A 25,499-nucleotide genomic window follows, 5' to 3' on the forward strand; every position below is an offset into this window, starting at 1 on the left:
GGAGCTCAGTGCTGGTGTACAGGGTTAGTAAGGAAGCTCAGTGCTGGTGTACAGGGTTAGTCAAGGAGATTAGTGCTGGTGTACAGGGTTAGTCAGGGAGCTCAGTGCTGATGTACAGGGTTAGTCAAGGAGATTAGTGCTGGTGTACAGGGTTAGTCAGGGAGCTCAGTGCTGGTGTACAGGGTTAGTCAGGGAGCTCAGTGCTGAGGTACAGGGTTAGTCAGGGAGCTCAGTGCTGGTGTACAGGGTTAGTCAGAGAGCTCAGTGCTGGTGTACAGTTTTAGTCAGGGAGCTCAGTGCTGGTGTACAGGGTTAGTCAGGGAGATTAGTGCTGAGGTACAGGGTTAGTCAGGGAGCTCAGTGCTGGTGTACAGTGTTAGTCAGGGAGCTCAGTGCTGAGGTACAGGGTTAGTCAGAGAGCTCAGTGCTGGTGTACAGGGTTAGTCAGGGAGCTCAGTGCTGGTGTACAGGGTTAGTCAGGGAGCTCAGTGCTGAGGTACAGGGTTAGTCAGGGAGCTCAGTGCTGGTGTACAGGGTTAGTCAGGGAGCTCAGTGCTGAGGTACAGGGTTAGTCAGGGAGCTCAGTGCTGGTGTACAGGGTTAGTCAGGGAGCTCAGTGCTGGTGTACAGGGTTAGTCAGGGAGCTCAGTGCTGAGGTACAGGGTTAGTCAGGGAGCTCAGTGCTGGTGTACAGGGTTAGTCAAGGAGCTCAGTGCTGGTGTACAGGGTTAGTCAGAGAGCTCAGTGCTGGTGTACAGGGTTAGTCAGGGAGCTCAGTGCTGAGGTACAGGGTTAGTCAGGGAGCTCAGTGCTGGTGTACAGGGTTAGTCAGGGAGCTCAGTGCTGGTGTACAGGGTTAGTCAGAGAGCTCAGTGCTGATGTACAGGGTTAGTCAGGGAGCTCAGTGCTGGTGTACAGGGTTAGTCAGGGAGCTCAGTGCTGGTGTACAGGGTTAGTCAGGGAGCTCAGTGCTGAGGTACAGGGTTAGTCAAGGAGCTTAGTATTGGTGTACAGGGTTAGTCAGGGAGCTCGGTGCTGGTGTACAGGGTTAGTCAGGGAGCTCAGTGCTGGTGTACAGGGTTAGTCAGGGAGCTCAGTGCTGAGGTACAGGGTTAGTCAGGGAGCTCAGTGCTGATGTACAGGGTTAGTGAAGGAGCTCAGTGCTGGTGTACAGGGTTAGTGAAGGAGCTCAGTGCTGTTGTACAGGGTTAGTCAGGGAGCTCAGTGCTGGTGTACAGGGTTAGTCAGGGAGCTCAATGCTGGTGTACAGGGTTAGTGAAGGAGCTCAGTGCTTGTGTACAGGGTTAGTCAGGGAGCTCAGTGCTGGTGTACAGGGTTAGTCAGGGAGCTCAGTGCTGATGTACAGGGTTAGTGAAGGAGCTCAGTGCTGGTGTACAGGGTTAGTGAAGGAGCTCAGTGCTGGTGTACAGGGTTAGTCAGGGAGCTCAGTGCTGGTGTACAGGGTTAGTCAGGGAGATTAGTGCTGGTGTACAGGGTTAGTCAGGGAGCTCAGTGCTGGTGTACAGGGTTAGTCAGGGAGCTCAGTGCTGGTGTACAGGGTTAGTCAGGGAGCTCAGTGCTGGTGTACAGGGTTAGTCAGGGAGCTCAGTGCTGGTTTACAGGGTTAGTGAAGGAGCTCAGTGCTTGTGTACAGGGTTAGTCAGGGAGCTCAGTGCTGGTGTACAGGGTTAGTCAGGGAGCTCAGTGCTGGTGTACAGGGTTAGTGAAGGAGCTCAGTGCTTGTGTACAGGGTTAGTCAGGGAGCTCAGTGCTGGTGTACAGGGTTAGTCAGGGAGCTCAGTGCTGGTGTACAGGGTTAGTGAAGGAGCTCAGTGCTGGTGTACAGGGTTAGTCAGGGAGCTCAGTGCTGGTGTACAGGGTTAGTCAGGGAGCTCAGTGCTGGTGTACAGGGTTAGTCAGGGAGATTAGTGCTGAGGTACAGGGTTAGTCAGGGAGCTCAGTGCTGGTGTACAGTGTTAGTCAGGGAGCTCAGTGCTGGTGTACATGGTTAGTCAGGGAGCTCAGTGCTGAGGTACAGGGTTAGTCAGAGAGCTCAGTGCTGGTGTACAGGGTTAGTCAGGGAGCTCAGTGCTGGTGTACAGGGTTAGTCAGGGAGCTCAGTGCTGAGGTACAGGGTTAGTCAGGGAGCTCAGTGCTGGTGTACAGGGTTAGTCAGGGAGCTCAGTGCTAAGGTACAGGGTTAGTCAGGGAGCTCAGTGCTGGTGTACAGGGTTAGTCAGAGAGCTCAGTGCTGATGTACAGGGTTAGTCAGGGAGCTCAGTGCTGGTGTACAGGGTTAGTCAGGGAGCTCAGTGCTGGTGTACAGGGTTAGTCAGGGAGCTCAGTGCTGAGGTACAGGGTTAGTCAGGGAGATTAGTGCTGGTGTACAGGGTTAGTCAGGGAGCTCAGTGCTGGTGTACAGGGTTAGTCAGGGAGCTCAGTGCTGAGGTACAGGGTTAGTCAGGGAGCTCAGTGCTGATGTACAGGGTTAGTGATGGAGCTCAGTGCTGGTGTACAGGGTTAGTCAGGGAGATTAGTGCTGGTGTACAGGTTTAGTCAGGGAGATTAGTGCTGGTGCACAGGGTTAGTCAGGGAGCTCAGTGCTGAGGTACAGGGTTAGTCAGGGAGCTCAGTGCTGGTGTACAGGGTTACTCAGGGAGCTCAGTGCTGGTGTACAGGGTTAGATAGGGAGCTCAGTGCTGATGTACAGGATTAGTCAGGGAGCTCAGTGCTGGTGTACAGGGTTAGTCAGAGAGACAGGGTTAGTCAGATAGCTCAGTGCTGAGGTACAGAGTTAGTCAGAGAGCTCAGTGCTGGTGTACAGGGTTAGTCAGGGAGCTCAGTGCTGGTGTACAGGGTTAGTCAGGGAACTCAGTGCTGGTGTACAGGGTTAGTCAGAGAGCTCAGTGCTGGTGTACAGGGTTAGTCAGGGTGCTCAGTGCTGAGGTACAGGATTAGTCAGGGAGCTCAGTGCTGGTGTACAGTGTTAGTCAGTGAGCTCAGTGCTGGTGTACAGGGTTAGTCAGAGAGCTCAGTGCTGATGTACAGGGTTAGTCAGGGAGATTAGTGCTGGTGTACAGGGTTAATCAGAGAGCTCAGTGCTGATGTACAGGGTTAGTCAGGAAGCTGAGTGCTGGTGTACAGGGTTAGTCAGGGAGCTCAGTGCTGAGGTACACGGTTAGTCAGGGAGCTCAGTGCTGGTGTACAGGGTTAGTAAGGGAGCGCAGTGCTGAGGTACAGGGTTAGTCAGAGAGCTCAGTGCTGATGTACAGGGTTAGTCAGGGAGCTTAGTGCTGGTGTACAGGGTTAGTCAGAGAGCTCAGTGCTGATGTACAGGGTTAGTCAGGGAGCTCAGTGCTGGTGTACAGGGTTAGTCAGAGAGCTCAGTGCTGGTGTACAGTGTTAGTCAGGGAGCTCAGTGCTGAGGTACAGGGTTAGTCAGGGAGCTCAGTGCTGGTGTACAGTGTTAGTCAGGGAGCTCAGTGCTGAGGTACAGGGTTAGTCAGAGAGCTCAGTGCTGATGTACAGGGTTAGTCAGGGAGATTAGTGCTGGTGTACAGGGTTAATCAGAGAGCTCAGTGCTGATGTACAGGGTTAGTCAGGAAGCTGAGTGCTGGTGTACAGGGTTAGTCAGGGAGCTCAGTGCTGAGGTACACGGTTAGTCAGGGAGCTCAGTGCTGGTGTACAGGGTTAGTAAGGGAGCTCAGTGCTGAGGTACAGGGTTAGTCAGAGAGCTCAGTGCTGATGTACAGGGTTAGTCAGGGAGCTTAGTGCTGGTGTACAGGGTTAGTCAGAGAGCTCAGTGCTGATGTACAGGGTTAGTCAGGGAGCTCAGTGCTGGTGTACAGGGTTAGTCAGAGAGCTCAGTGCTGGTGTACAGTGTTAGTCAGGGAGCTCAGTGCTGAGGTACAGGGTTAGTCAGGGAGCTCAGTGCTGGTGTACAGTGTTAGTCAGGGAGCTCAGTGCTGAGGTACAGGGTTAGTCAGAGAGCTCAGTGCTGATGTACAGGGTTAGTCAGGGAGCTCAGTGCTGAGGTACAGGGTTAGTCAGGGAGCTCAGTGCTGGTGTACAGGGTTAGTCAGGGAGATTAGTGCTGGTGTACAGGGTTAGTCAGGGAGCTTAGTGCTGGTGTACAGGGTTAGTCAGGGAGCTCAGTGCTGATGTACAGGGTTAGTCAGGGAGCTCAGTTCTGGTGTACAGGGTTAGTCAGAGAGCTCAGTGCTGGTGTACAGTGTTAGTCAGGGAGCTCAGTGCTGAGGTACAGGGTTAGTCAGGGAGCTCAGTGCTGGTGTACAGTGTTAGTCAGGGAGCTCAGTGCTGAGGTACAGGGTTAGTCAGGGAGCTCAGTGCTGGTGTACAGGGTTAGTCAGGGAGCTCAGTGCTGAGGTACAGGGTTAGTCAGGGAGCTCAGTGCTGGTGTACAGGGTTAGTCAGGGAGATTAGTGCTGGTGTACAGGGTTAGTCAGGGAGCTCAGTGCTGAGGTACAGGATTAGTCAGGGAGCTCAGTGCTGGTGTACAGGGTTAGTCAGGGAGCTCAGTGCTGGTGTACAGGGTTAGTCAGGGAGATTAGTGCTGGTGTACAGGGTTAGTCAGGGAGCTCAGTGCTGGTGTACAGGGTTAGTCAGAGAGCTCAGTGCTGGTGTACAGGGTTAGTCAGGGAGCTCAGTACAGGGTTAGTCAGGGAGCTCAGTGCTGGTGTACAGGGTTAGTCAGGGAGCTCAGTGCTGGTGTAGAGGGTTACTTAGTCAGAGATCTCAGTGCTGGTGTACAGGGTTAGTCAGGGAGATTAGTGCTGGTGTACAGGGTTAGTCAGAGAGCTCAGTACTGGTGTACAGGGTTAGTCAGAGAGCTCAGTGCTGGTGTACAGGGTTAGTCAGAGAGCTCAGTGCTGATGTACAGGGTTAGTCAGGGAGCTCAGTGCTGGTGTACAGGGTTAGTCAGGGAGCTCAGTGCTGAGGTACACAGTTAGTCAGGGAGCTCAGTGCTGGTGTACAGGGTTAGTCAGGGAGCTCAGTGCTGAGGTACAGGGTTAGTCAGAGAGCTCAGTGCTGATGTACAGGGTTAGTCAGGGAGCTCAGTGCTGATGTACAGGGTTAGTCAGGGAGCTCAGTGCTTGTGTACAGGGTTAGTCAGAGAGCTCAGTGCTGGTGTACAGTGTTAGTCAGGGAGCTCAGTGCTGAGGTACAGGGTTAGTCAGGGAGCTCAGTGCTGGTGTACAGTGTTAGTCAGGGAGCTCAGTGCTGAGGTACAGGGTTAGTCAGAGAGCTCAGTGCTGATGTACAGGGTTAGTCAGGGAGCTCAGTGCTGAGGTACAGGGTTAGTCAGAGAGCTCAGTGCTGATGTACAGGGTTAGTCAGAGAGCTCAGTGCTGGTGTACAGGGTTAGTCAGGGAGCTCAGTGCTGATGTACAGGGTTAGTCAGGGAGCTCAGTGCTGAGGTACAGGGTTAGTTAGAGAGCTCAGTGCTGATGTACAGGGTTAGTCAGGGAGCTCAGTGCTGAGGTACAGGGTTAGTCAGAGAGCTCAGTGCTGGTGTACAAGGTTAGTCAGGGAGCTCAGTGCTGGTGTACAGTGTAAGTCAGAGAGCTCAGTGCTGGTGTACAGGGTTAGTCAGGGAGCTCAGTGCTGGTGTACAGGGTTAGTCAGGGAGCTCAGTGCTGGTGTACAGGGTTAGTCAGAGAGCTCAGTGCTGGTGTACAGGGTAAGTCAGAGAGCTCAGTGCTGGTGTACAGGGTTAGTCAGGGAGCTCAGTGCTGGTGTACAGGGTTAGTCAGGGAGCTCAGTGCTGGTGTACAGGGTTAGTCAGGGAGCTCAGTATTGGTGTACAGGGTTAGTCAGGGAGCTCAGTGCTGGTGTACAGGGTTAGTCAGGGAGCTCAGTGCTGGTGTACAGGGTTAGTCAGGGAGCTCAGTGCTGGTGTACAGGGTTAGTCAGGGAGCTCAGTGCTGAGGTACAGGGTTAGTCAGGGAGATTAGTGCTGGTGTACAGGGTTAGTCAGGGAGCTCATTGGTACTGTACAGGGTTAGTCAGGGAGATTAGTGCTGGTGTACAGGGTTAGTCAGGGAGATTAGTGCTGGTGTACAGGGTTAGTCAGGGAGCTCAGTGCTGGTGTACATGGTTAGTCAGGGAGATCAGTGCTGGTGTACAGGGTTAGTCAGAGAGCTCAGTGCTGGTGTACAGGGTTAGTCAGGGAGCTCAGTGCTGGTGTACAGGGTTAGTAAGGGCGCTCAGTGCTGGTGTACAGGGTTAGTCAGGGAGATTAGTGCTGGTGTACAGGGTTAGTCAGGGAGCTCAGTGCTGGTGTACAGGGTTCGTCAGGGAGCTCAGTGCTGGTGTACAGGGTTAGTCAGGGAGCTCAGTGCAGGGTTAGTCAGGGAGCTCAGTGCTGGTGTACAGTGTTTGTCAGAGAAGTCAGTGCTGGTGTACAGGGTTAGTCAGGGAGATTAGTGCTGGTGTACAGGGTTAGTCAGGGAGCTCAGTGCTGGTGTACAGGGTTAGTCAGGGAGCTCAGTGCTGAGGTACAGGGTTAGTCAGGGAGCTCAGTGCTGGTGTACAGGGTTAGTCAGAGAGATTAGTGCTGGTGTACAGGGTTAGTCAGGGAGATTAGTGCTGGTGTACAGGGTTAGTAAGGGAGCTCAGTGCTACTGTACAGGGTTAGTCAGGGAAATCAGTACTGGTGTACAGGGTTAGTCAGGGAGATTAGTGCTGGTGTACAGGGTTAGTCAGGGAGCTCAGTGCTGGTGTACAGGGTTAGTCAGGGAGCTCAGTGCTGGTGTACAGGGTTAGTCAGGGAGCTCAGTGCTGGTGTACAGGGTTAGTCAGGGAGATTAGTGCTGGTGTACAGGGTTAGTCAGGGAACTAAGTGCTGGTGTACAGGGTTAGTCAGGAAGCTTAGTGCTGGTGTACAGGGTTAGTCAGAGAGCTCAGTGCTGGTGTACAGGGTTAGTCAGAGAGCTCAGTGCTGGTGTACAGGGTTAGTCAGGGAGCTCGGTGCTGAGGTACAGGGTTAGTCAGGGAGATTAGTGCTGGTGTACAGGGTTAGTCAGGGAGCTCATTGGTACTGTACAGGGTTAGTCAGGGAGATTAGTGCTGGTGTACAGGGTTAGTCAGGGAGATTAGTGCTGGTGTACAGGGTTAGTCAGGGAGCTCAGTGCTGGTGTACATGGTTAGTATTGGAGATTAGTGCTGGTGTACAGGGTTAGTAAGGGCGCTCAGTGCTGGTGTACAGGGTTAGTCAGGGAGATTAGTGCTGGTGTACAGGGTTAGTCAGGGAGCTCAGTGCTGGTGTACAGGGTTAGTCAGGGAGCTCAGTGCTGGTGTACAGGGTTAGTCAGGGAGCTCAGTGCAGGGTTAGTCAGGGAGCTCAGTGCTGGTGTACAGTGTTAGTCAGAGAAGTCAGTGCTGGTGTACAGGGTTAGTCAGGGAGATTAGTGCTGGTGTACAGGGTTAGTAAGGGCGCTCAGTGCTGGTGTACAGGGTTAGTCAGGGAGATTAGTGCTGGTGTACAGGGTTAGTCAGTGAGATTAGTGCTGGTGTACAGGGTTAGTCAGAGAGCTCAGTGCTGGTGTACAGGGTTAGTAAGGGAGCTCAGTGCTGGTGTACAGGGTTAGTCAGTGAGCTCAGTGCTGAGGTACAGGGTTTGTCAGGGAGCTCAGTGCTACTGTACAGGGTTAGTCAGGGAGATTAGTGCTGGTGTACAGGGTTAGTAAGGGAGCTCAGTGCTACTGTACAGGGTTAGTCAGGGAGCTCGGTGCTGAGGTACAGTGTTAGTCAGCGAGATTAGTGCTGAGGTACAGGGTTAGTCAGGGAGCTCAGTGCTGGTGTACAGGGTTAGTCAGGGAGATTAGTGCTGGTGTACAGGGTTAGTCAGGGAGCTTAGTGCTGGTGTACAGGGTTAGTCAGGGAGCTCAGTGCTGATGTACAGGGTTAGTCAGGGAGCTCAGTGCTGGTGTACAGGGTTAGTCAGAGAGCTCAGTGCTGGTGTACAGTGTTAGTCAGGGAGCTCAGTGCTGAGGTACAGGGTTAGTCAGGGAGCTCAGTGCTGGTGTACAGTGTTAGTCAGGGAGCTCAGTGCTGAGGTACAGGGTTAGTCAGAGAGCTCAGTGCTGATGTACAGGGTTAGTCAGGGAGCTCAGTGCTTAGGTACAGGGTTAGTCAGGGAGCTCAGTGCTGGTGTACAGGGTTAGTCAGGGAGATTAGTGCTGGTGTACAGGGTTAGTCAGGGAGCTCAGTGCTGAGGTACAGGGTTAGTCAGGGAGCTCAGTGCTGGTGTACAGGGTTAGTCAGGGAGCTCAGTGCTGGTGTACAGGGTTAGTCAGGGAGATTAGTGCTGGTGTACAGGGTTAGTCAGGGAGCTCAGTGCTGGTGTACAGGGTTAGTCAGGGAGCTCAGTGCTGGTGTACAGGGTTAGTCAGGGAGCTCAGTACAGGGTTAGTCAGGGAGCTCAGTGCTGGTGTACAGGGTTAGTCAGGGAGCTCAGTGCTGGTGTAGAGGGTTACTTAGTCAGAGATCTCAGTGCTGGTGTACAGGGTTAGTCAGGGAGATTAGTGCTGGTGTACAGGGTTAGTCAGAGAGCTCAGTACTGGTGTACAGGGTTAGTCAGAGAGCTCAGTGCTGGTGTACAGGGTTAGTCAGAGAGCTCAGTGCTGATGTACAGGGTTAGTCAGGGAGCTCAGTGCTGGTGTACAGGGTTAGTCAGGGAGCTCAGTGCTGAGGTACACAGTTAGTCAGGGAGCTCAGTGCTGGTGTACAGGGTTAGTCAGGGAGCTCAATGCTGAGGTACAGGGTTAGTCAGAGAGCTCAGTGCTGATGTACAGGGTTAGTCAGGGAGCTCAGTGCTGATGTACAGGGTTAGTCAGGGAGCTCAGTGCTTGTGTACAGGGTTAGTCAGAGAGCTCAGTGCTGGTGTACAGTGTTAGTCAGGGAGCTCAGTGCTGAGGTATAGGGTTAGTCAGGGAGCTCAGTGCTGGTGTACAGTGTTAGTCAGGGAGCTCAGTGCTGAGGTACAGGGTTAGTCAGAGAGCTCAGTGCTGATGTACAGGGTTAGTCAGGGAGCTCAGTGCTGAGGTACAGGGTTAGTCAGGGAGCTCAGTGCTGGTGTACAGGGTTAGTCAGGGAGCTCAGTGCTGAGGTACAGGTTTAGTCAGAGAGCTCAGTGCTGGTGTACAGGGTTAGTCAGGGAGCTCAGTGCTGATGTACAGGGTTAGTCAGGGAGTTCAGTGCTGAGGTACAGGGTTAGTTAGAGAGCTCAGTGCTGATGTACAGGGTTAGTCAGGGAGCTCAGTGCTGAGGTACAGGGTTAGTCAGAGAGCTCAGTGCTGGTGTACAAGGTTAGTCAGGGAGCTCAGTGCTGGTGTACAGTGTAAGTCAGAGAGCTCAGTGCTGGTGTACAGGGTTAGTCAGGGAGCTCAGTGCTGGTGTACAGGGTTAGTCAGGGAGCTCAGTGCTGGTGTACAGGGTTAGTCAGAGAGCTCAGTGCTGGTGTATAGGGTAAGTCAGAGAGCTCAGTGCTGGTGTACAGGGTTAGTCAGGGAGCTCAGTGCTGGTGTACAGGGTTAGTCAGGGAGCTCAGTGCTGGTGTAAAGGGTTAGTCAGGGAGCTCAGTATTGGTGTACAGGGTTAGTCAGGGAGCTCAGTGCTGGTGTACAGGGTTATTCAGGGAGCTCAGTGCTGGTGTACACGGTTAGTCAGGGAGCTCAGTGCTGGTGTACAGGGTTAGTCAGGGAGCTCAGTGCTGAGGTACAGGGTTAGTCAGGGAGATTAGTACTGGTGTACAGGGTTAGTCAGGGAGCTCATTGGTACTGTACAGGGTTAGTCAGGGAGATTAGTGCTGGTGTACAGGGTTAGTCAGGGAGATTAGTGCTGGTGTACAGGGTTAGTCAGGGAGCTTAGTGCTGGTGTACAGGGTTAGTCAGGGAGCTCAGTGCTGATGTACAGGGTTAGTCAGGGAGCTCAGTTCTGGTGTACAGGGTTAGTCAGAGAGCTCAGTGCTGGTGTACAGTGTTAGTCAGGGAGCTCAGTGCTGAGGTACAGGGTTAGTCAGGGAGCTCAGTGCTGGTGTACAGTGTTAGTCAGGGAGCTCAGTGCTGAGGTACAGGGTTAGTCAGGGAGCTCAGTGCTGGTGTACAGGGTTAGTCAGGGAGCTCAGTGCTTAGGTACAGGGTTAGTCAGGGAGCTCAGTGCTGGTGTACAGGGTTAGTCAGGGAGATTAGTGCTGGTGTACAGGGTTAGTCAGGGAGCTCAGTGCTGAGGTACAGGGTTAGTCAGGGAGCTCAGTGCTGGTGTACAGGGTTAGTCAGGGAGCTCAGTGCTGGTGTACAGGGTTAGTCAGGGAGATTAGTGCTGGTGTACAGGGTTAGTCAGGGAGCTCAGTGCTGGTGTACAGGGTTAGTCAGAGAGCTCAGTGCTGGTGTACAGGGTTAGTCAGGGAGCTCAGTACAGGGTTAGTCAGGGAGCTCAGTGCTGGTGTACAGGGTTAGTCAGGGAGCTCAGTGCTGGTGTAGAGGGTTACTTAGTCAGAGATCTCAGTGCTGGTGTACAGGGTTAGTCAGGGAGATTAGTGCTGGTGTACAGGGTTAGTCAGAGAGCTCAGTACTGGTGTACAGGGTTAGTCAGAGAGCTCAGTGCTGGTGTACAGGGTTAGTCAGAGAGCTCAGTGCTGATGTACAGGGTTAGTCAGGGAGCTCAGTGCTGGTGTACAGGGTTAGTCAGGGAGCTCAGTGCTGAGGTACACAGTTAGTCAGGGAGCTCAGTGCTGGTGTACAGGGTTAGTCAGGGAGCTCAATGCTGAGGTACAGGGTTAGTCAGAGAGCTCAGTGCTGATGTACAGGGTTAGTCAGGGAGCTCAGTGCTGATGTACAGGGTTAGTCAGGGAGCTCAGTGCTGGTGTACAGGGTTAGTCAGAGAGCTCAGTGCTGGTGTACAGTGTTAGTCAGGGAGCTCAGTGCTGAGGTATAGGGTTAGTCAGGGAGCTCAGTGCTGGTGTACAGTGTTAGTCAGGGAGCTCAGTGCTGAGGTACAGGGTTAGTCAGAGAGCTCAGTGCTGATGTACAGGGTTAGTCAGGGAGCTCAGTGCTGAGGTACAGGGTTAGTCAGAGAGCTCAGTGCTGATGTACAGGGTTAGTCAGAGAGCTCAGTGCTGGTGTACAGGGTTAGTCAGGGAGCTCAGTGCTGATGTACAGGGTTAGTCAGGGAGCTCAGTGCTGAGGTACAGGGTTAGTTAGAGAGCTCAGTGCTGATGTACAGGGTTAGTCAGGGAGCTCAGTGCTGAGGTACAGGGTTAGTCAGAGAGCTCAGTGCTGGTGTACAAGGTTAGTCAGGGAGCTCAGTGCTGGTGTACAGTGTAAGTCAGAGAGCTCAGTGCTGGTGTACAGGGTTAGTCAGGGAGCTCAGTGCTGGTGTACAGGGTTAGTCAGGGAGCTCAGTGCTGGTGTACAGGGTTAGTCAGAGAGCTCAGTGCTGGTGTATAGGGTAAGTCAGAGAGCTCAGTGCTGGTGTACAGGGTTAGTCAGGGAGCTCAGTGCTGGTGTACAGGGTTAGTCAGGGAGCTCAGTGCTGGTGTACAGGGTTAGTCAGGGAGCTCAGTATTGGTGTACAGGGTTAGTCAGGGAGCTCAGTGCTGGTGTACAGGGTTATTCAGGGAGCTCAGTGCTGGTGTACAGGGTTAGTCAGGGAGCTCAGTGCTGGTGTACAGGGTTAGTCAGGGAGCTCAGTGCTGAGGTACAGGGTTAGTCAGGGAGATTAGTACTGGTGTACAGGGTTAGTCAGGGAGCTCATTGGTACTGTACAGGGTTAGTCAGGGAGATTAGTGCTGGTGTACAGGGTTAGTCAGGGAGATTAGTGCTGGTGTACAGGGTTAGTCAGGGAGCTCAGTGCTGGTGTACATGGTTAGTCAGGGAGATTAGTGCTGGTGTACAGGGTTAGTCAGAGAGCTCAGTGCTGGTGTACAGGGTTAGTCAGGGAGCTCAGTGCTGGTGTACAGGGTTAGTAAGGGCGCTCAGTGCTGGTGTACAGGGTTAGTCAGGGAGATTAGTGCTGGTGTACAGGGTTAGTCAGGGAGCTCAGTGCTGGTGTACAGGGTTCGTCAGGGAGCTCAGTGCTGGTGTACAGGGTTAGTCAGGGAGCTCAGTGCAGGGTTAGTCAGGGAGCTCAGTGCTGGTGTACAGTGTTTGTCAGAGAAGTCAGTGCTGGTGTACAGGGTTAGTCAGGGAGATTAGTGCTGGTGTACAGGGTTAGTCAGGGAGCTCAGTGCTGGTGTACAGGGTTAGTCAGGGAGCTCAGTGCTGAGGTACAGGGTTTGTCAGGGAGCTCAGTGCTGGTGTACAGGGTTAGTCAGAGAGATTAGTGCTGGTGTACAGGGTTAGTCAGGGAGATTAGTGCTGGTGTACAGGGTTAGTAAGGGAGCTCAGTGCTACTGTACAGGGTTAGTCAGGGAAATCAGTACTGGTGTACAGGGTTAGTCAGGGAGATTAGTGCTGGTGTACAGGGTTAGTCAGGGAGCTCAGTGCTGGTGTACAGGGTTAGTCAGGGAGCTCAGTGCTGGTGTACAGGGTTAGTCAGGGAGCTCAGTGCTGGTGTACAGGGTTAGTCAGGGAGATTAGTGCTGGTGTACAGGGTTAGTCAGGGAACTAAGTGCTGGTGTACAGGGTTAGTCAGGAAGCTTAGTGCTGGTGTACAGGGTTAGTCAGAGAGCTCAGTGCTGGTGTACAGGGTTAGTCAGAGAGCTCAGTGCTGGTGTACAGGGTTAGTCAGGGAGCTCGGTGCTGAGGTACAGGGTTAGTCAGGGAGATTAGTGCTGGTGTACAGGGTTAGTCAGGGAGCTCATTGGTACTGTACAGGGTTAGTCAGGGAGATTAGTGCTGGTGTACAGGGTTAGTCAGGGAGATTAGTGCTGGTGTACAGGGTTAGTCAGGGAGCTCAGTGCTGGTGTACATGGTTAGTATTGGAGATTAGTGCTGGTGTACAGGGTTAGTAAGGGCGCTCAGTGCTGGTGTACAGGGTTAGTCAGGGAGATTAGTGCTGGTGTACAGGGTTAGTCAGGGAGCTCAGTGCTGGTGTACAGGGTTAGTCAGGGAGCTCAGTGCTGGTGTACAGGGTTAGTCAGGGAGCTCAGTGCAGGGTTAGTCAGGGAGCTCAGTGCTGGTGTACAGTGTTAGTCAGAGAAGTCAGTGCTGGTGTACAGGGTTAGTCAGGGAGATTAGTGCTGGTGTACAGGGTTAGTAAGGGCGCTCAGTGCTGGTGTACAGGGTTAGTCAGGGAGATTAGTGCTGGTGTACAGGGTTAGTCAGTGAGATTAGTGCTGGTGTACAGGGTTAGTCAGAGAGCTCAGTGCTGGTGTACAGGGTTAGTAAGGGAGCTCAGTGCTGGTGTACAGGGTTAGTCAGTGAGCTCAGTGCTGAGGTACAGGGTTTGTCAGGGAGCTCAGTGCTACTGTACAGGGTTAGTCAGGGAGATTAGTGCTGGTGTACAGGGTTAGTAAGGGAGCTCAGTGCTACTGTACAGGGTTAGTCAGGGAGCTCGGTGCTGAGGTACAGTGTTAGTCAGCGAGATTAGTGCTGAGGTACAGGGTTAGTCAGGGAGCTCAGTGCTGGTGTACAGGGTTAGTCAGGGAGATTAGTGCTGGTGTACAGGGTTAGTCAGGGAGCTTAGTGCTGGTGTACAGGGTTAGTCAGGGAGCTCAGTGCTGATGTACAGGGTTAGTCAGGGAGCTCAGTGCTGGTGTACAGGGTTAGTCAGAGAGCTCAGTGCTGGTGTACAGTGTTAGTCAGGGAGCTCAGTGCTGAGGTACAGGGTTAGTCAGGGAGCTCAGTGCTGGTGTACAGTGTTAGTCAGGGAGCTCAGTGCTGAGGTACAGGGTTAGTCAGAGAGCTCAGTGCTGATGTACAGGGTTAGTCAGGGAGCTCAGTGCTTAGGTACAGGGTTAGTCAGGGAGCTCAGTGCTGGTGTACAGGGTTAGTCAGGGAGATTAGTGCTGGTGTACAGGGTTAGTCAGGGAGCTCAGTGCTGAGGTACAGGGTTAGTCAGGGAGCTCAGTGCTGGTGTACAGGGTTAGTCAGGGAGCTCAGTGCTGGTGTACAGGGTTAGTCAGGGAGATTAGTGCTGGTGTACAGGGTTAGTCAGGGAGCTCAGTGCTGGTGTACAGGGTTAGTCAGGGAGCTCAGTGCTGGTGTACAGGGTTAGTCAGGGAGCTCAGTACAGGGTTAGTCAGGGAGCTCAGTGCTGGTGTACAGGGTTAGTCAGGGAGCTCAGTGCTGGTGTAGAGGGTTACTTAGTCAGAGATCTCAGTGCTGGTGTACAGGGTTAGTCAGGGAGATTAGTGCTGGTGTACAGGGTTAGTCAGAGAGCTCAGTACTGGTGTACAGGGTTAGTCAGAGAGCTCAGTGCTGGTGTACAGGGTTAGTCAGAGAGCTCAGTGCTGATGTACAGGGTTAGTCAGGGAGCTCAGTGCTGGTGTACAGGGTTAGTCAGGGAGCTCAGTGCTGAGGTACACAGTTAGTCAGGGAGCTCAGTGCTGGTGTACAGGGTTAGTCAGGGAGCTCAATGCTGAGGTACAGGGTTAGTCAGAGAGCTCAGTGCTGATGTACAGGGTTAGTCAGGGAGCTCAGTGCTGATGTACAGGGTTAGTCAGGGAGCTCAGTGCTTGTGTACAGGGTTAGTCAGAGAGCTCAGTGCTGGTGTACAGTGTTAGTCAGGGAGCTCAGTGCTGAGGTATAGGGTTAGTCAGGGAGCTCAGTGCTGGTGTACAGTGTTAGTCAGGGAGCTCAGTGCTGAGGTACAGGGTTAGTCAGAGAGCTCAGTGCTGATGTACAGGGTTAGTCAGGGAGCTCAGTGCTGAGGTACAGGGTTAGTCAGGGAGCTCAGTGCTGGTGTACAGGGTTAGTCAGGGAGCTCAGTGCTGAGGTACAGGTTTAGTCAGAGAGCTCAGTGCTGGTGTACAGGGTTAGTCAGGGAGCTCAGTGCTGATGTACAGGGTTAGTCAGGGAGTTCAGTGCTGAGGTACAGGGTTAGTTAGAGAGCTCAGTGCTGATGTACAGGGTTAGTCAGGGAGCTCAGTGCTGAGGTACAGGGTTAGTCAGAGAGCTCAGTGCTGGTGTACAAGGTTAGTCAGGGAGCTCAGTGCTGGTGTACAGTGTAAGTCAGAGAGCTCAGTGCTGGTGTACAGGGTTAGTCAGGGAGCTCAGTGCTGGTGTACAGGGTTAGTCAGGGAGCTCAGTGCTGGTGTACAGGGTTAGTCAGAGAGCTCAGTGCTGGTGTACAGGGTTAGTCAGAGAGCTCAGTGCTGGTGTACAGGGTTAGTCAGGGAGCTCAGTGCTGGTGTACAGGGTTAGTCAGGGAGCTCAGTGCTGGTGTAAAGGGTTAGTCAGGGAGCTCAGTATTGGTGTACAGGGTTAGTCAGGGAGCTCAGTGCTGGTGTACAGGGTTATTCAGGGAGCTCAGTGCTGGTGTACACGGTTAGTCAGGGAGCTCAGTGCTGGTGTACAGGGTTAGTCAGGGAGCTCAGTGCTGAGGTACAGGGTTAGTCAGGGAGATTAGTACTGGTGTACAGGGTTAGTCAGGGAGCTCATTGGTACTGTACAGGGTTAGTCAGGGAGATTAGTGCTGGTGTACAGGGTTAGTCAGGGAGATTAGTGCTGGTGTACAGGGTTAGTCAGGGAGCTCAGTGCTGGTGTACATGGTTAGTCAGGGAGATTAGTGCTGGTGTACAGGGTTAGTCAGAGAGCTCAGTGCTGGTGTACAGGGTTAGTCAGGGAGCTCAGTGCTGGTGTACAGGGTTAGTAAGGGCGCTCAGTGCTGGTGTACAGGGTTAGTCAGGGAGATTAGTGCTGGTGTACAGGGTTAGTCAGGGAGCTCAGTGCTGGTGTACAGGGTTCGTCAGGGAGCTCAGTGCTGGTGTACAGGGTTAGTCAGGGAGCTCAGTGCAGGGTTAGTCAGGGAGCTCAGTGCTGGTGTACAGTGTTTGTCAGAGAAGTCAGTGCTGGTGTACAGGGTTAGTCAGGGAGATTAGTGCTGGTGTACAGGGTTAGTCAGGGAGCTCAGTGCTGGTGTACAGGGTTAGTCAGGGAGCTCAGTGCTGAGGTACAGGGTTTGTCAGGGAGCTCAGTGCTGGTGTACAGGGTTAGTCAGAGAGATTAGTGCTGGTGTACAGGGTTAGTCAGGGAGATTAGTGCTGGTGTACAGGGTTAGTAAGGGAGCTCAGTGCTACTGTACAGGGTTAGTCAGGGAAATCAGTACTGGTGTACAGGGTTAGTCAGGGAGATTAGTGCTGGTGTACAGGGTTAGTCAGGGAGCTCAGTGCTGGTGTACAGGGTTAGTCAGGGAGCTCAGTGCTGGTGTACAGGGTTAGTCAGGGAGCTCAGTGCTGGTGTACAGGGTTAGTCAGGGAGATTAGTGCTGGTGTACAGGGTTAGTCAGGGAGCTAAGTGCTGGTGTACAGGGTTAGTCAGGAAGCTTAGTGCTGGTGTACAGGGTTAGTCAGAGAGCTCAGTGCTGGTGTACAGGGTTAGTCAGAGAGCTCAGTGCTGGTGTACAGGGTTAGTCAGGGAGCTCGGTGCTGAGGTACAGGGTTAGTCAGGGAGATTAGTGCTGGTGTACAGGGTTAGTCAGGGAGCTCATTGGTACTGTACAGGGTTAGTCAGGGAGATTAGTGCTGGTGTACAGGGTTAGTCAGGGAGATTAGTGCTGGTGTACAGGGTTAGTCAGGGAGCTCAGTGCTGGTGTACATGGTTAGTATTGGAGATTAGTGCTGGTGTACAGGGTTAGTAAGGGCGCTCAGTGCTGGTGTACAGGGTTAGTCAGGGAGATTAGTGCTGGTGTACAGGGTTAGTCAGGAAGCTCAGTGCTGGTGTACATGGTTAGTCAGGGAGCTCAGTGCTGGTGTACAGGGTTAGTCAGGGAGCTCAGTGCAGGGTTAGTCAGGGAGCTCAGTGCTGGTGTACAGTGTTAGTCAGAGAAGTCAGTGCTGGTGTACAGGGTTAGTCAGGGAGATTAGTGCTGGTGTACAGGGTTAGTAAGGGCGCTCAGTGCTGGTGTACAGGGTTAGTCAGGGAGATTAGTGCTGGTGTACAGGGTTAGTCAGTGAGATTAGTGCTGGTGTACAGGGTTAGTCAGAGAGCTCAGTGCTGGTGTACAGGGTTAGTAAGGGAGCTCAGTGCTGGTGTACAGGGTTAGTCAGTGAGCTCAGTGCTGAGGTACAGGGTTTGTCAGGGAGCTCAGTGCTACTGTACAGGGTTAGTCAGGGAGATTAGTGCTGGTGTACAGGGTTAGTAAGGGAGCTCAGTGCTACTGTACAGGGTTAGTCAGGGAGCTCGGTGCTGAGGTACAGTGTTAGTCAGCGAGATTAGTGCTGAGGTACAGGGTTAGTCAGGGAGCTCAGTGCTGGTGTACAGGGTTAGTCAGGGAGATTACTGCTGGTGTACAGGGTTAGTAAAGGAGCTCAGTGCTGGTGTACAGGGTTAGTCAGGGAGCTCAGTGCTGGTGTACAGGGTTAGTCAGGGAGCTCAGTGCAGGGTTAGTCAGGGAGCTCAGTGCTGGTATACAGGGTTAGTCAGGGAGCTCAGTGCAGGGTTAGTCAGGGAGCTCAGTGCTGGTGTACAGGGTTAGTCAGGGAGCTCAGTGCTGGTGTACAGGGTAAGTCAGGGAGCTCAGTGCTGGTGTACAGGGTTAGTCAAGGAGCTCAGTGCTGGTGTACAGGGTTAGTTAGGGAGCTCGGTGCTGAGGTACAGGGTTATTGAGGGAGCTCAGTGCTGGTGTACAGGGTTAGTCAGGGAGATTAGTGCTGGTGTACAGGGTTAGTCAGGGAACTCAGTGCTGGTGTACAGGGTTAGTCAGGGAGCTCAGTGCTGATGTACAGGGTTAGTCAGGGAGCTCAGTGCTGGTGTACAGGGTTAGTCAGGGAGCTCAGTGCTGGTGTACAGGGTTAGTCAGGGAGCTCAGTGCTGGTGTACAGGGTTAGTCAGGGAGCTCAGTGCTGGTGTACAGGGTTAGTCAGGGAGCTCAGTGCTGGTGTACAGTGTTAGTCAGGGAGCTCAGTGCTGGTGTACAGGGTTAGTCAGGGAGCTCAGTGCTGGTGTACAGGGTTAGTCAGGGAGCTCGGTGCTGAGGTACAGGGTTAGTGAGGGAGCTCAGTGCTGGTGTACAGGGTTAGTCAGGGAGATTAGTGCTGGTGTACAGGGTTAGTCAGGGAGCTCAGTGCTGGTGTACAGTGTTAGTGAGGGAGCTCAGTGCTGAGGTACAGGGTTAGTCAGGGAGCTCAGTGCTGAGGTACAGGGTTAGTCAGAGAGCTCAGTGCTGAGGTACAGGATTAGTGAGGGAGCTCAGTGCTGAGGTACAGGGTTAGTCAGAGAGCTCAGTGCTGGTGTACAGGGTTAGTCAGGGAGCTCATTGGTACTGTACAGGGTTAGTAAGGGAGATTAGTGCTGATGTACAGGGTTAGTCAGGGAGATTAGTGCTAGTGTACAGGGTTAGTAAGGGAGCTCAGTGCTACTGTACAGGGTTAGTCAGGGAGCTCGGTGCTGAGGTACAGTGTTAGTCAGCGAGATTAGTGCTGAGGTACAGGGTTTGTCAGGGAGCTCAGTGCTGGTGTACAGGGTTAGTCAGGGAGATTAGTGCTGGTGTACAGGGTTAGTAAAGGAGCTCAGTGCTGGTGTACAGGGTTAGTCAGGGAGCTCAGTGCTGGTGTACAGGGTTAGTCAGGGAGCTCAGTGCTGAGGTACAGGGTTAGTCAGGGAGATTAGTGCTGGTGTACAGGGTTAGTAAAGGAGCTCAGTGCTGGTGTACAGGGTTAGTCAGGGAGCTCAGTGCTGGTGTACAGTGTTAGTCAGGGAGCTCAGTGCTGAGGTACAGGGTTAGTCAGGGAGCTCAGTGCTGATGTACAGGGTTAGTCAGGGAGCTTAGTGCTGGTGTACAGGTTAGTCAGGGAGCTCAGTGCTGGTGTACAGGGTTAGTCAGGGAGCTCAGTGCTGGTGTACAGGGTTAGTCAGGGAGCTCAGTGCAGGGTTAGTCAGGGAGCTCAGTGCTGGTGTACAGGGTTAGTCAGGGAGCTCAGTGCAGGGTTAGTCAGGGAGCTCAGTGCTGGTATACAGTGTTAGTCAGAGAAGTCAGTGCTGGTGTACAGGGTTAGTCAGGAAGATTAGTGCTGGTGTACAGCGTTAGTCAGAGAGCTCAGTGCTGGTGTACAGGGTTAGTCAGGGAGCTCATTGGTACTGTACAGGGTTAGTAAGGGAGATTAGTGCTGGTGTACAGGGTTAGTCAGGGAGATTAGTGCTAGTGTACAGGGTTAGTAAGGGAGCTCAGTGCTACTGTACAGGGTTAGTCAGGGAGCTCGGTGCTGAGGTACAGTGTTAGTCAGCGAGATTAGTGCTGAGGTACAGGGTTAGTCAGGGAGCTCAGTGCTGGTGTACAGGGTTAGTCAGGGAGATTAGTGCTGGTGTACAGGGTTAGTAAAGGAGCTCAGTGCTGGTGTACAGGGTTAGTCAGGGAGCTCAGTGCTGGTGTACAGGGTTAGTCAGGGAGCTCAGTACTGGTGTACAGTGTTAGTCAGGGAGCTCAGTGCTGAGGTACTGGGTTAGTCAGGGAGCTCAGTGCTGATGTACAGGGTTAGTCAGGGAGCTTAGTGCTGGTGTACAGGGTTAGTCAGGGAGCTTAGTGCTGGTGTACAGGGTTAGTCAGGGAGCTCAGTGCTGGTGTACAGGGTTTGTCAGAGAGCACAGTGCTAATGTGCTGGGTTAAAGACAGAACTTACAACTGGTGTATAGGGTCAAACAAAGATCTCCCAACCGGTTAATAGGGAAGCAAGATGGGAAATTTACAGCTGGTGTATAGAGTGAGAGAAGAAGTTCACAGCTGGTGTGTAGATTCAGATAGGAAATCTACAGCTGATTTATAGCGTCAGATAGCAAGTTCACAGCTGGTGTATAGAGTGAGATGGGAATTTACAGCTGGTGTAAAGAGTCAGGGAGGAAATTTACAGCTGATTTATAGAGTCAGATGGAAAGTTTACAGCTGATGTATAGAGTCAGATAGGAAGTTCACAGCTGGTGTGTAGATTCAGATAGGAAATCTACAGCTGATTTATAGCGTCAGATAGCAAGTTCACAGCTGGTGTATAGAGTGAGATGGGAAGATTACAGCTGGTGTAGAGAGTCAGAGAGGAGGTTTACAGCTGGTGTATAGAGTCAGATGTGAAGTTTACAGCTGGTGTATAGTGTCAGAGAGGAAGTTTACAGCTGTTTTTGGAATCATATGGGAAGTTTACAGCTGGTGTATAGATTCAGAGAGGAAGTTTACAGCTGGTGTAAAGAGTCAGATGGAAATTTAGAGTCAGATAGGAAGTTTAAAGCTGGTGTATAGAGTCAGAGAGAAGGTTTACAAGTGATGTATAGAGTGAGATGGGAAGTTTACATCTGGTGTATAGAGTCAGGTGGGAAGATTACAGCTGGTGTATAGAGTCAGATGGGAAGTTTACAGACGGTGTATAGATTTAGATGGGATGTTTACAGCTGATGTATAGAGTAAGATAGGAAGTTCATATCTGGTGTATAGATTCAAATAAGAAGTTCACAGCTGGTGTATAGAGTCAGAAAAAAGGTTTACAAGTGATGTATACAGTGAGATGGGAAGTTTACATCTGGTGTATAGAGTCAGAGAGGAAATTTACAGCTGGTGCATAGAGTCATATTGGAAGCTTGCAGCTGGTGTATAGAGTCAAATAGTAAGTTCACAGCTGGTGTATTGAGTCAAATGGAAAGCTTACAGCTGGTTTATAGAGTCAGATGGGAAGTTTACAGCTGGTGTATATTCAGAGAGGAAATTTACAGCTGGTGTATAGAGTCAGATAGAAATCTAACAGCTGATGTATAGAGTCAGAGAGGAAGTTTACAGCTTGTGTATATTCAGAGAGGAAATTTACAGCTGGTTTATAGAGTCAGATGGGAAGTTTACAGCTGGTGTATATTCAGAGAGGAAATTTACAGCTGGTGTATAGAGTCAGATGGGAAGTGTACAGCTGGTGTATATTGTTAGAGAGGACGTTTTCAGCTGGTGTATAGAGTCAGATGGGAAGTTTACAGCTGGTGTATAGAGTCAGATGGGAAGTTTACAGCTGGTGTATAAATTCAGAGAGGGAGCTCACAGCTGGTGTATAGAGTCAAATAAGTGTACAGCTGGTGTACAGAATCAGATGGGAAGTTCAAAGCTGATGTAAAGAGTCAGATGGAAAGTTCAAAGCTGGTGTATAGAGTCAGAGAGGAAGTTTACAGCTTGTTTATGGAATCAGATGGGAAGTTCACAGCTGGTGTAAATGGCCAGAATGGGAGCTCACAGCTGGTGTATAGATGTAGAGAGGAAGTTTACAGCTGGTGTACAGAGTCAGATAGGAAGTTCACAGCTGGTGTATATAGTGAGATGGGAAGTTTACAGCTGGTGTAAAGATTCAGAGTCAGAAAGAAAGTTGGAGTCAGATGTGAAGTTTACAGCTGGTGTATAGTGTCAGAGAGGAAGATTACAGCTGGTTTATGGAATCATATGGGAAGTTAACAGCTGGTGTAAATGGCTAGAATGGGAGCTCACAGCTGGTGTATAGATGTAGAGAGGAAGTTTACAGCTGGTGTACAGAGTCAGATAGGAAGTTCACAGCTGGTGTATATAGTGAGATGGAAAGTTTACAGCTGGTGTAAAGATTCAGAGTCAGAAAGAAAGATGGAGTCAGATGTGAAGTTCACAGCTGGTGTATAGATTCAGAGAGGAAATTTACAGCTGGTGTAAAGAGTCAGGTGGAAAGTTAGAGGCAGATAGGAAGTTCAAAGCTGGAGTATAGAGTCAGAGAGAAGGTTTACAAGTGATGTATAGAGTGAGATGGGAAGTTTACAGCTGGTGTATAGAGTCAGGTGGGAAGATTACAGCTGGTGTATAGAGGCAGATGGGAAATTTACAGATGGTGTATAGATTTAGATGGGAAGCTTACAGCTGGTGTATAGAGTCAGATAGGAAGTTCATAGCTGGTGTATAGAGTCAGATGGAAGTTTACAGCTGGTGTATAGAGTCAAATAAGAAATTCACAGCTGGTGTATAGAGTCAGAAATAAGGTTTACAAGTGATGTATAGAGTGAGATGGGTAGTTTAAATCTGATGTATAGAGTCAGAGAGGAAATTTACAGCTGGTGAATAGAGTCAGATTGGAAGCTTACAGCTGGTGTATAGGGTCAAATAGGAAGTTCACAGCTGAAGTATAGAGTCAGATAGGAAATTTACAGCTGGTTTATAGAGTCAGAGAGGAAATTTACAGCTGGTTTATAGAGTCAGATGGGAAGTTTACAGCTGGTGTATATTGTCAGATGGGAAGTTTACAGCTGGTGTATAAATTCAGAGAGGGAGCTCACAGTTGGTGTATAGAGTCAAAGAAGTGTACAGTTGGTGTACAGAATCAGATTGGAAGTTCAAAGCTGATGTACAGAGTCAGATGGAAAGTTCAAAGCTGGTGTATAGAGTCAGAGAGGAAGTTTACAGCTTGTTTATGGAATGAGATGGGAAGTTCACAGCTGGTGTAAATGGCCAGAATGGGAGCTCAAAGCTGGTGTATAGATTTAGAGAGGAAGTTTACAGCTGGTGTACAGAGTCAGATAGGACTTTCATAGCTGGTGTATAGAGGCAGAGAGGAGGTTTAAAGCTGGTGTACAGAGTCAGAGGCGAAGTTCCCAGCTGGTGTTTATAGTGAGATGGGAAGTTTACAGCTGGTGTAAAGATTCAGAGTCAGAAAGAAAGTTGCAGTCAGAGAGGAAGTTTAAAGCTGATGTACAGAGTCGTATAGAAAGTTCTCAGCTGGTGTATAGAGGCAGAGAGAAAGTTTAAAGCTGCTGTACAGAGTCAGAGGCGAAGTTCACAGCTGGTGTATAGAGTCAGATTGGAAGTTTACAGCTGGTGTATAGAGTCAGATTGGAATTACAGCTGGTGTATAGAGTCAGAGGGAAAGTTCTCAGCTGTTGTATAGAGTCAGATTAGAAGTTCACAGCTGGTGTATAGAGTCAGATTAGAAGTTCAAAGCTGGTGTATAGAGTTAAAGAGGAAGTTTACAGCTGGTGTATAGAGTCAGACAAAAAACTCACATGAGAATAGAATTAGAAAGGGAGCTCAGTGTAGGCATACACAGTAAACATACGTGGCTTTGGGTTCATTTAATAATGTTTCCAGGCTTCCTCTCCTCTCTCTCCGTGCTGATCCCACATCTGCAAAAGACAAATGCAGTCCATCTGATTCAGCAAACATACAGGAGCATATATGTGCTTGTACTTACACCTGCAAGTTATGATTGGCTCACCTGGTTGCTGAGAGAATCCTTGTGTTGGGGGTACACTCATCAGGCTACTGGACTTCACAATGTTGTCCTAAAATCAATAATGCAAGATCAGTGGCCCAATCAGGGGGTCAATGAAGTAAGAGGTCAGGGGTCAGTTAGAGGTCTGGGGCCAGTGAGGTTGTAACTAAGGGGCCAGTGAGGTGAATGTTTAGGTGTTTAGGGGTCAGGTAAAAGTTCAGCGGGCAGTGAATCATGGGGGTATTAGGTAAGGCACAATGAGAGCTGTATAGTGTTCTTACCCTCCGTGAGGAGAGAATAACCCCGCGGGGCAGACTGTGATATCCCTGGGAGTTGCCATTCAGGGTACTAGACGTTCTCCAGTCCACTTGGTCTGATCTGTCGGGTAAGAAGATGTTTTACAGGTTTGAATTTTATTACAGTAAAAAAACTTCAAAACAGGCAAAAATTGTATTAACGTTTTGACTAAACTAAGATTTCACTGAGATTATCGAACACAAGATTATAACATAAAACATTCCCCCAAATTATCACAATTCATCCTATTAACTCTGTAGCAAAATAAATCAGCAAATAAGGTTTAGTTTACATCAACAAAATCAACACAAAGAAATAAAGATCCACATGTCAGACATTGGCTGAGCCAACATGAAACAGAGGTGAACCGCTGAAGGTAAAGAAAGGTGTGGTTAGAACTTCTGCCCACATGTGACCCACTCAGGTGCCACATGTCAACTACCCTTACAAGACTAGAGGAACTGAACTTCTTGATAGGCAGAAAAGAAGGAGGTGTTATCTAATTTGGTGGCCACCCTAGGAGCTGGGCCAACCTGTTTCAGATACCCACTACTGCAGGTATAGGCAGAAAGGTCACATTGGGCTGCTAGAAAGGGTCATTAATACGTAACTACAGTATCTCAGCATAGGTGATGTTAACGAGAACATGAGAGCACAACCAGTGTGTGAGTGTTTCTATCAGACTGAAGGAACTACAGTATCTCAGCATAGGTGATGTTAACGAGAACATGAGAGCACAACCAGTGTGTGAGTGTTTCTATCAGACTGAAGGAACTACAGTATCTCAGCATAGGTGATGTTAACGAGAATATGAGAGCACAACAGTGTGTGAGAGTTTCTATCAGACTGAAGGAACTACAGTATCTCAGCATAGGTGATGTTAACGAGAACACGAGAGCACAATCAGTGAGTGTGTGTTTCTATCAGACTGAAGGAACTACAGTATCTCAGCATAGGTGATGTTAACGAGAACATGAGAGCACAACCAGTGTGTGAGTGTTTTTATCAGACTGAAGGAACTACAGTATCTCAGCATAGGTGATGTTAACGAGAACATGAGAGCACAACCAGTGTGTGAGTGTTTTTATCAGACTGAAGGAACTACAGTATCTCAGCAAAGGTGATGTTAACAAGAACATGAGAGCACAACCAGTGTGTGAGTGTTTCTATCAGACTGAAGGAACTACAGTATCTCAGCATAGGTGATGTTAACGAGAACATGAGAGCACAACCAGTGAGTGAGTGTTTCGATCAGACTGAAGGAACTACAGTATCTCAGCATAGGTGATGTTAACAAGAACACAAGAGCACAACCAGTGTGTGAGTGTTTCTATCAGACTGAAGGAACTACAGTATCTCAGCATAGGTGATGTTAACGAGAACATGAGAGCACAACCAGTGTGTGAGTGTTTCTATCAGACTGAAGGAACTACAGTATCTCAGCATAGGTGATGTTAACAAGAACATGAGAGCACAACCAGTGTGTGAGTGTTTCTATCAGACTGAAGGAACTACAGTATCTCAGCATAGGTGATGTTAACGAGAACACGAGAGCACAACCAGTGAGTGAGTGTTTTTATCAGACTGAAGGAACTACAGTATCTCAGCATAGGTGATGTTAACGAGAACATGAGAGCACAACCAGTGTGTGAGTGTTTTTATCAGACTGAAGGAACTACAGTATCTCAGCATAGGTGATGTTAACGAGAACATGAGAGCACAACCAGTGTGTGAGTGTTTCTATCAGACTGAAGGAACTACAGTATCTCAGCATAGGTGATGTTAACGAGAATATGAGAGCACAACAGTGTGTGAGAGTTTCTATCAGACTGAAGGAACTACAGTATCTCAGCATAGGTGATGTTAACGAGAACACGAGAGCACAATCAGTGAGTGT

The 25,499-nt window shown here is 50.6% G+C and overlaps 1 protein-coding gene across 2 annotated transcripts in view; it reads right to left on the reverse strand.

Moving 5' to 3' along the window:
- The window catches only part of LOC128641830 (smoothelin-like protein 1), a 141,895-nt gene that overhangs the window by 24,418 nt on the left and 91,978 nt on the right, over positions 1-25,499 (reverse strand). For both annotated transcript variants that reach the window (XM_053694380.1, XM_053694379.1), the window contains exons 7-9: positions 23,587-23,683; positions 23,309-23,375; positions 23,150-23,216 (exon numbers count right to left, since the gene is read on the reverse strand). In XM_053694380.1, coding sequence (XP_053550355.1) covers positions 23,150-23,216; positions 23,309-23,375; positions 23,587-23,683 — 231 coding nt within the window. The remainder of the gene's footprint in view (positions 1-23,149; positions 23,217-23,308; positions 23,376-23,586; positions 23,684-25,499) is intronic.

This window comes from Bombina bombina, chromosome 11, assembly GCF_027579735.1.
Source record: "Bombina bombina isolate aBomBom1 chromosome 11, aBomBom1.pri, whole genome shotgun sequence".
In the NCBI taxonomy this organism is placed as follows: Eukaryota; Metazoa; Chordata; class Amphibia; order Anura; family Bombinatoridae; genus Bombina; species Bombina bombina.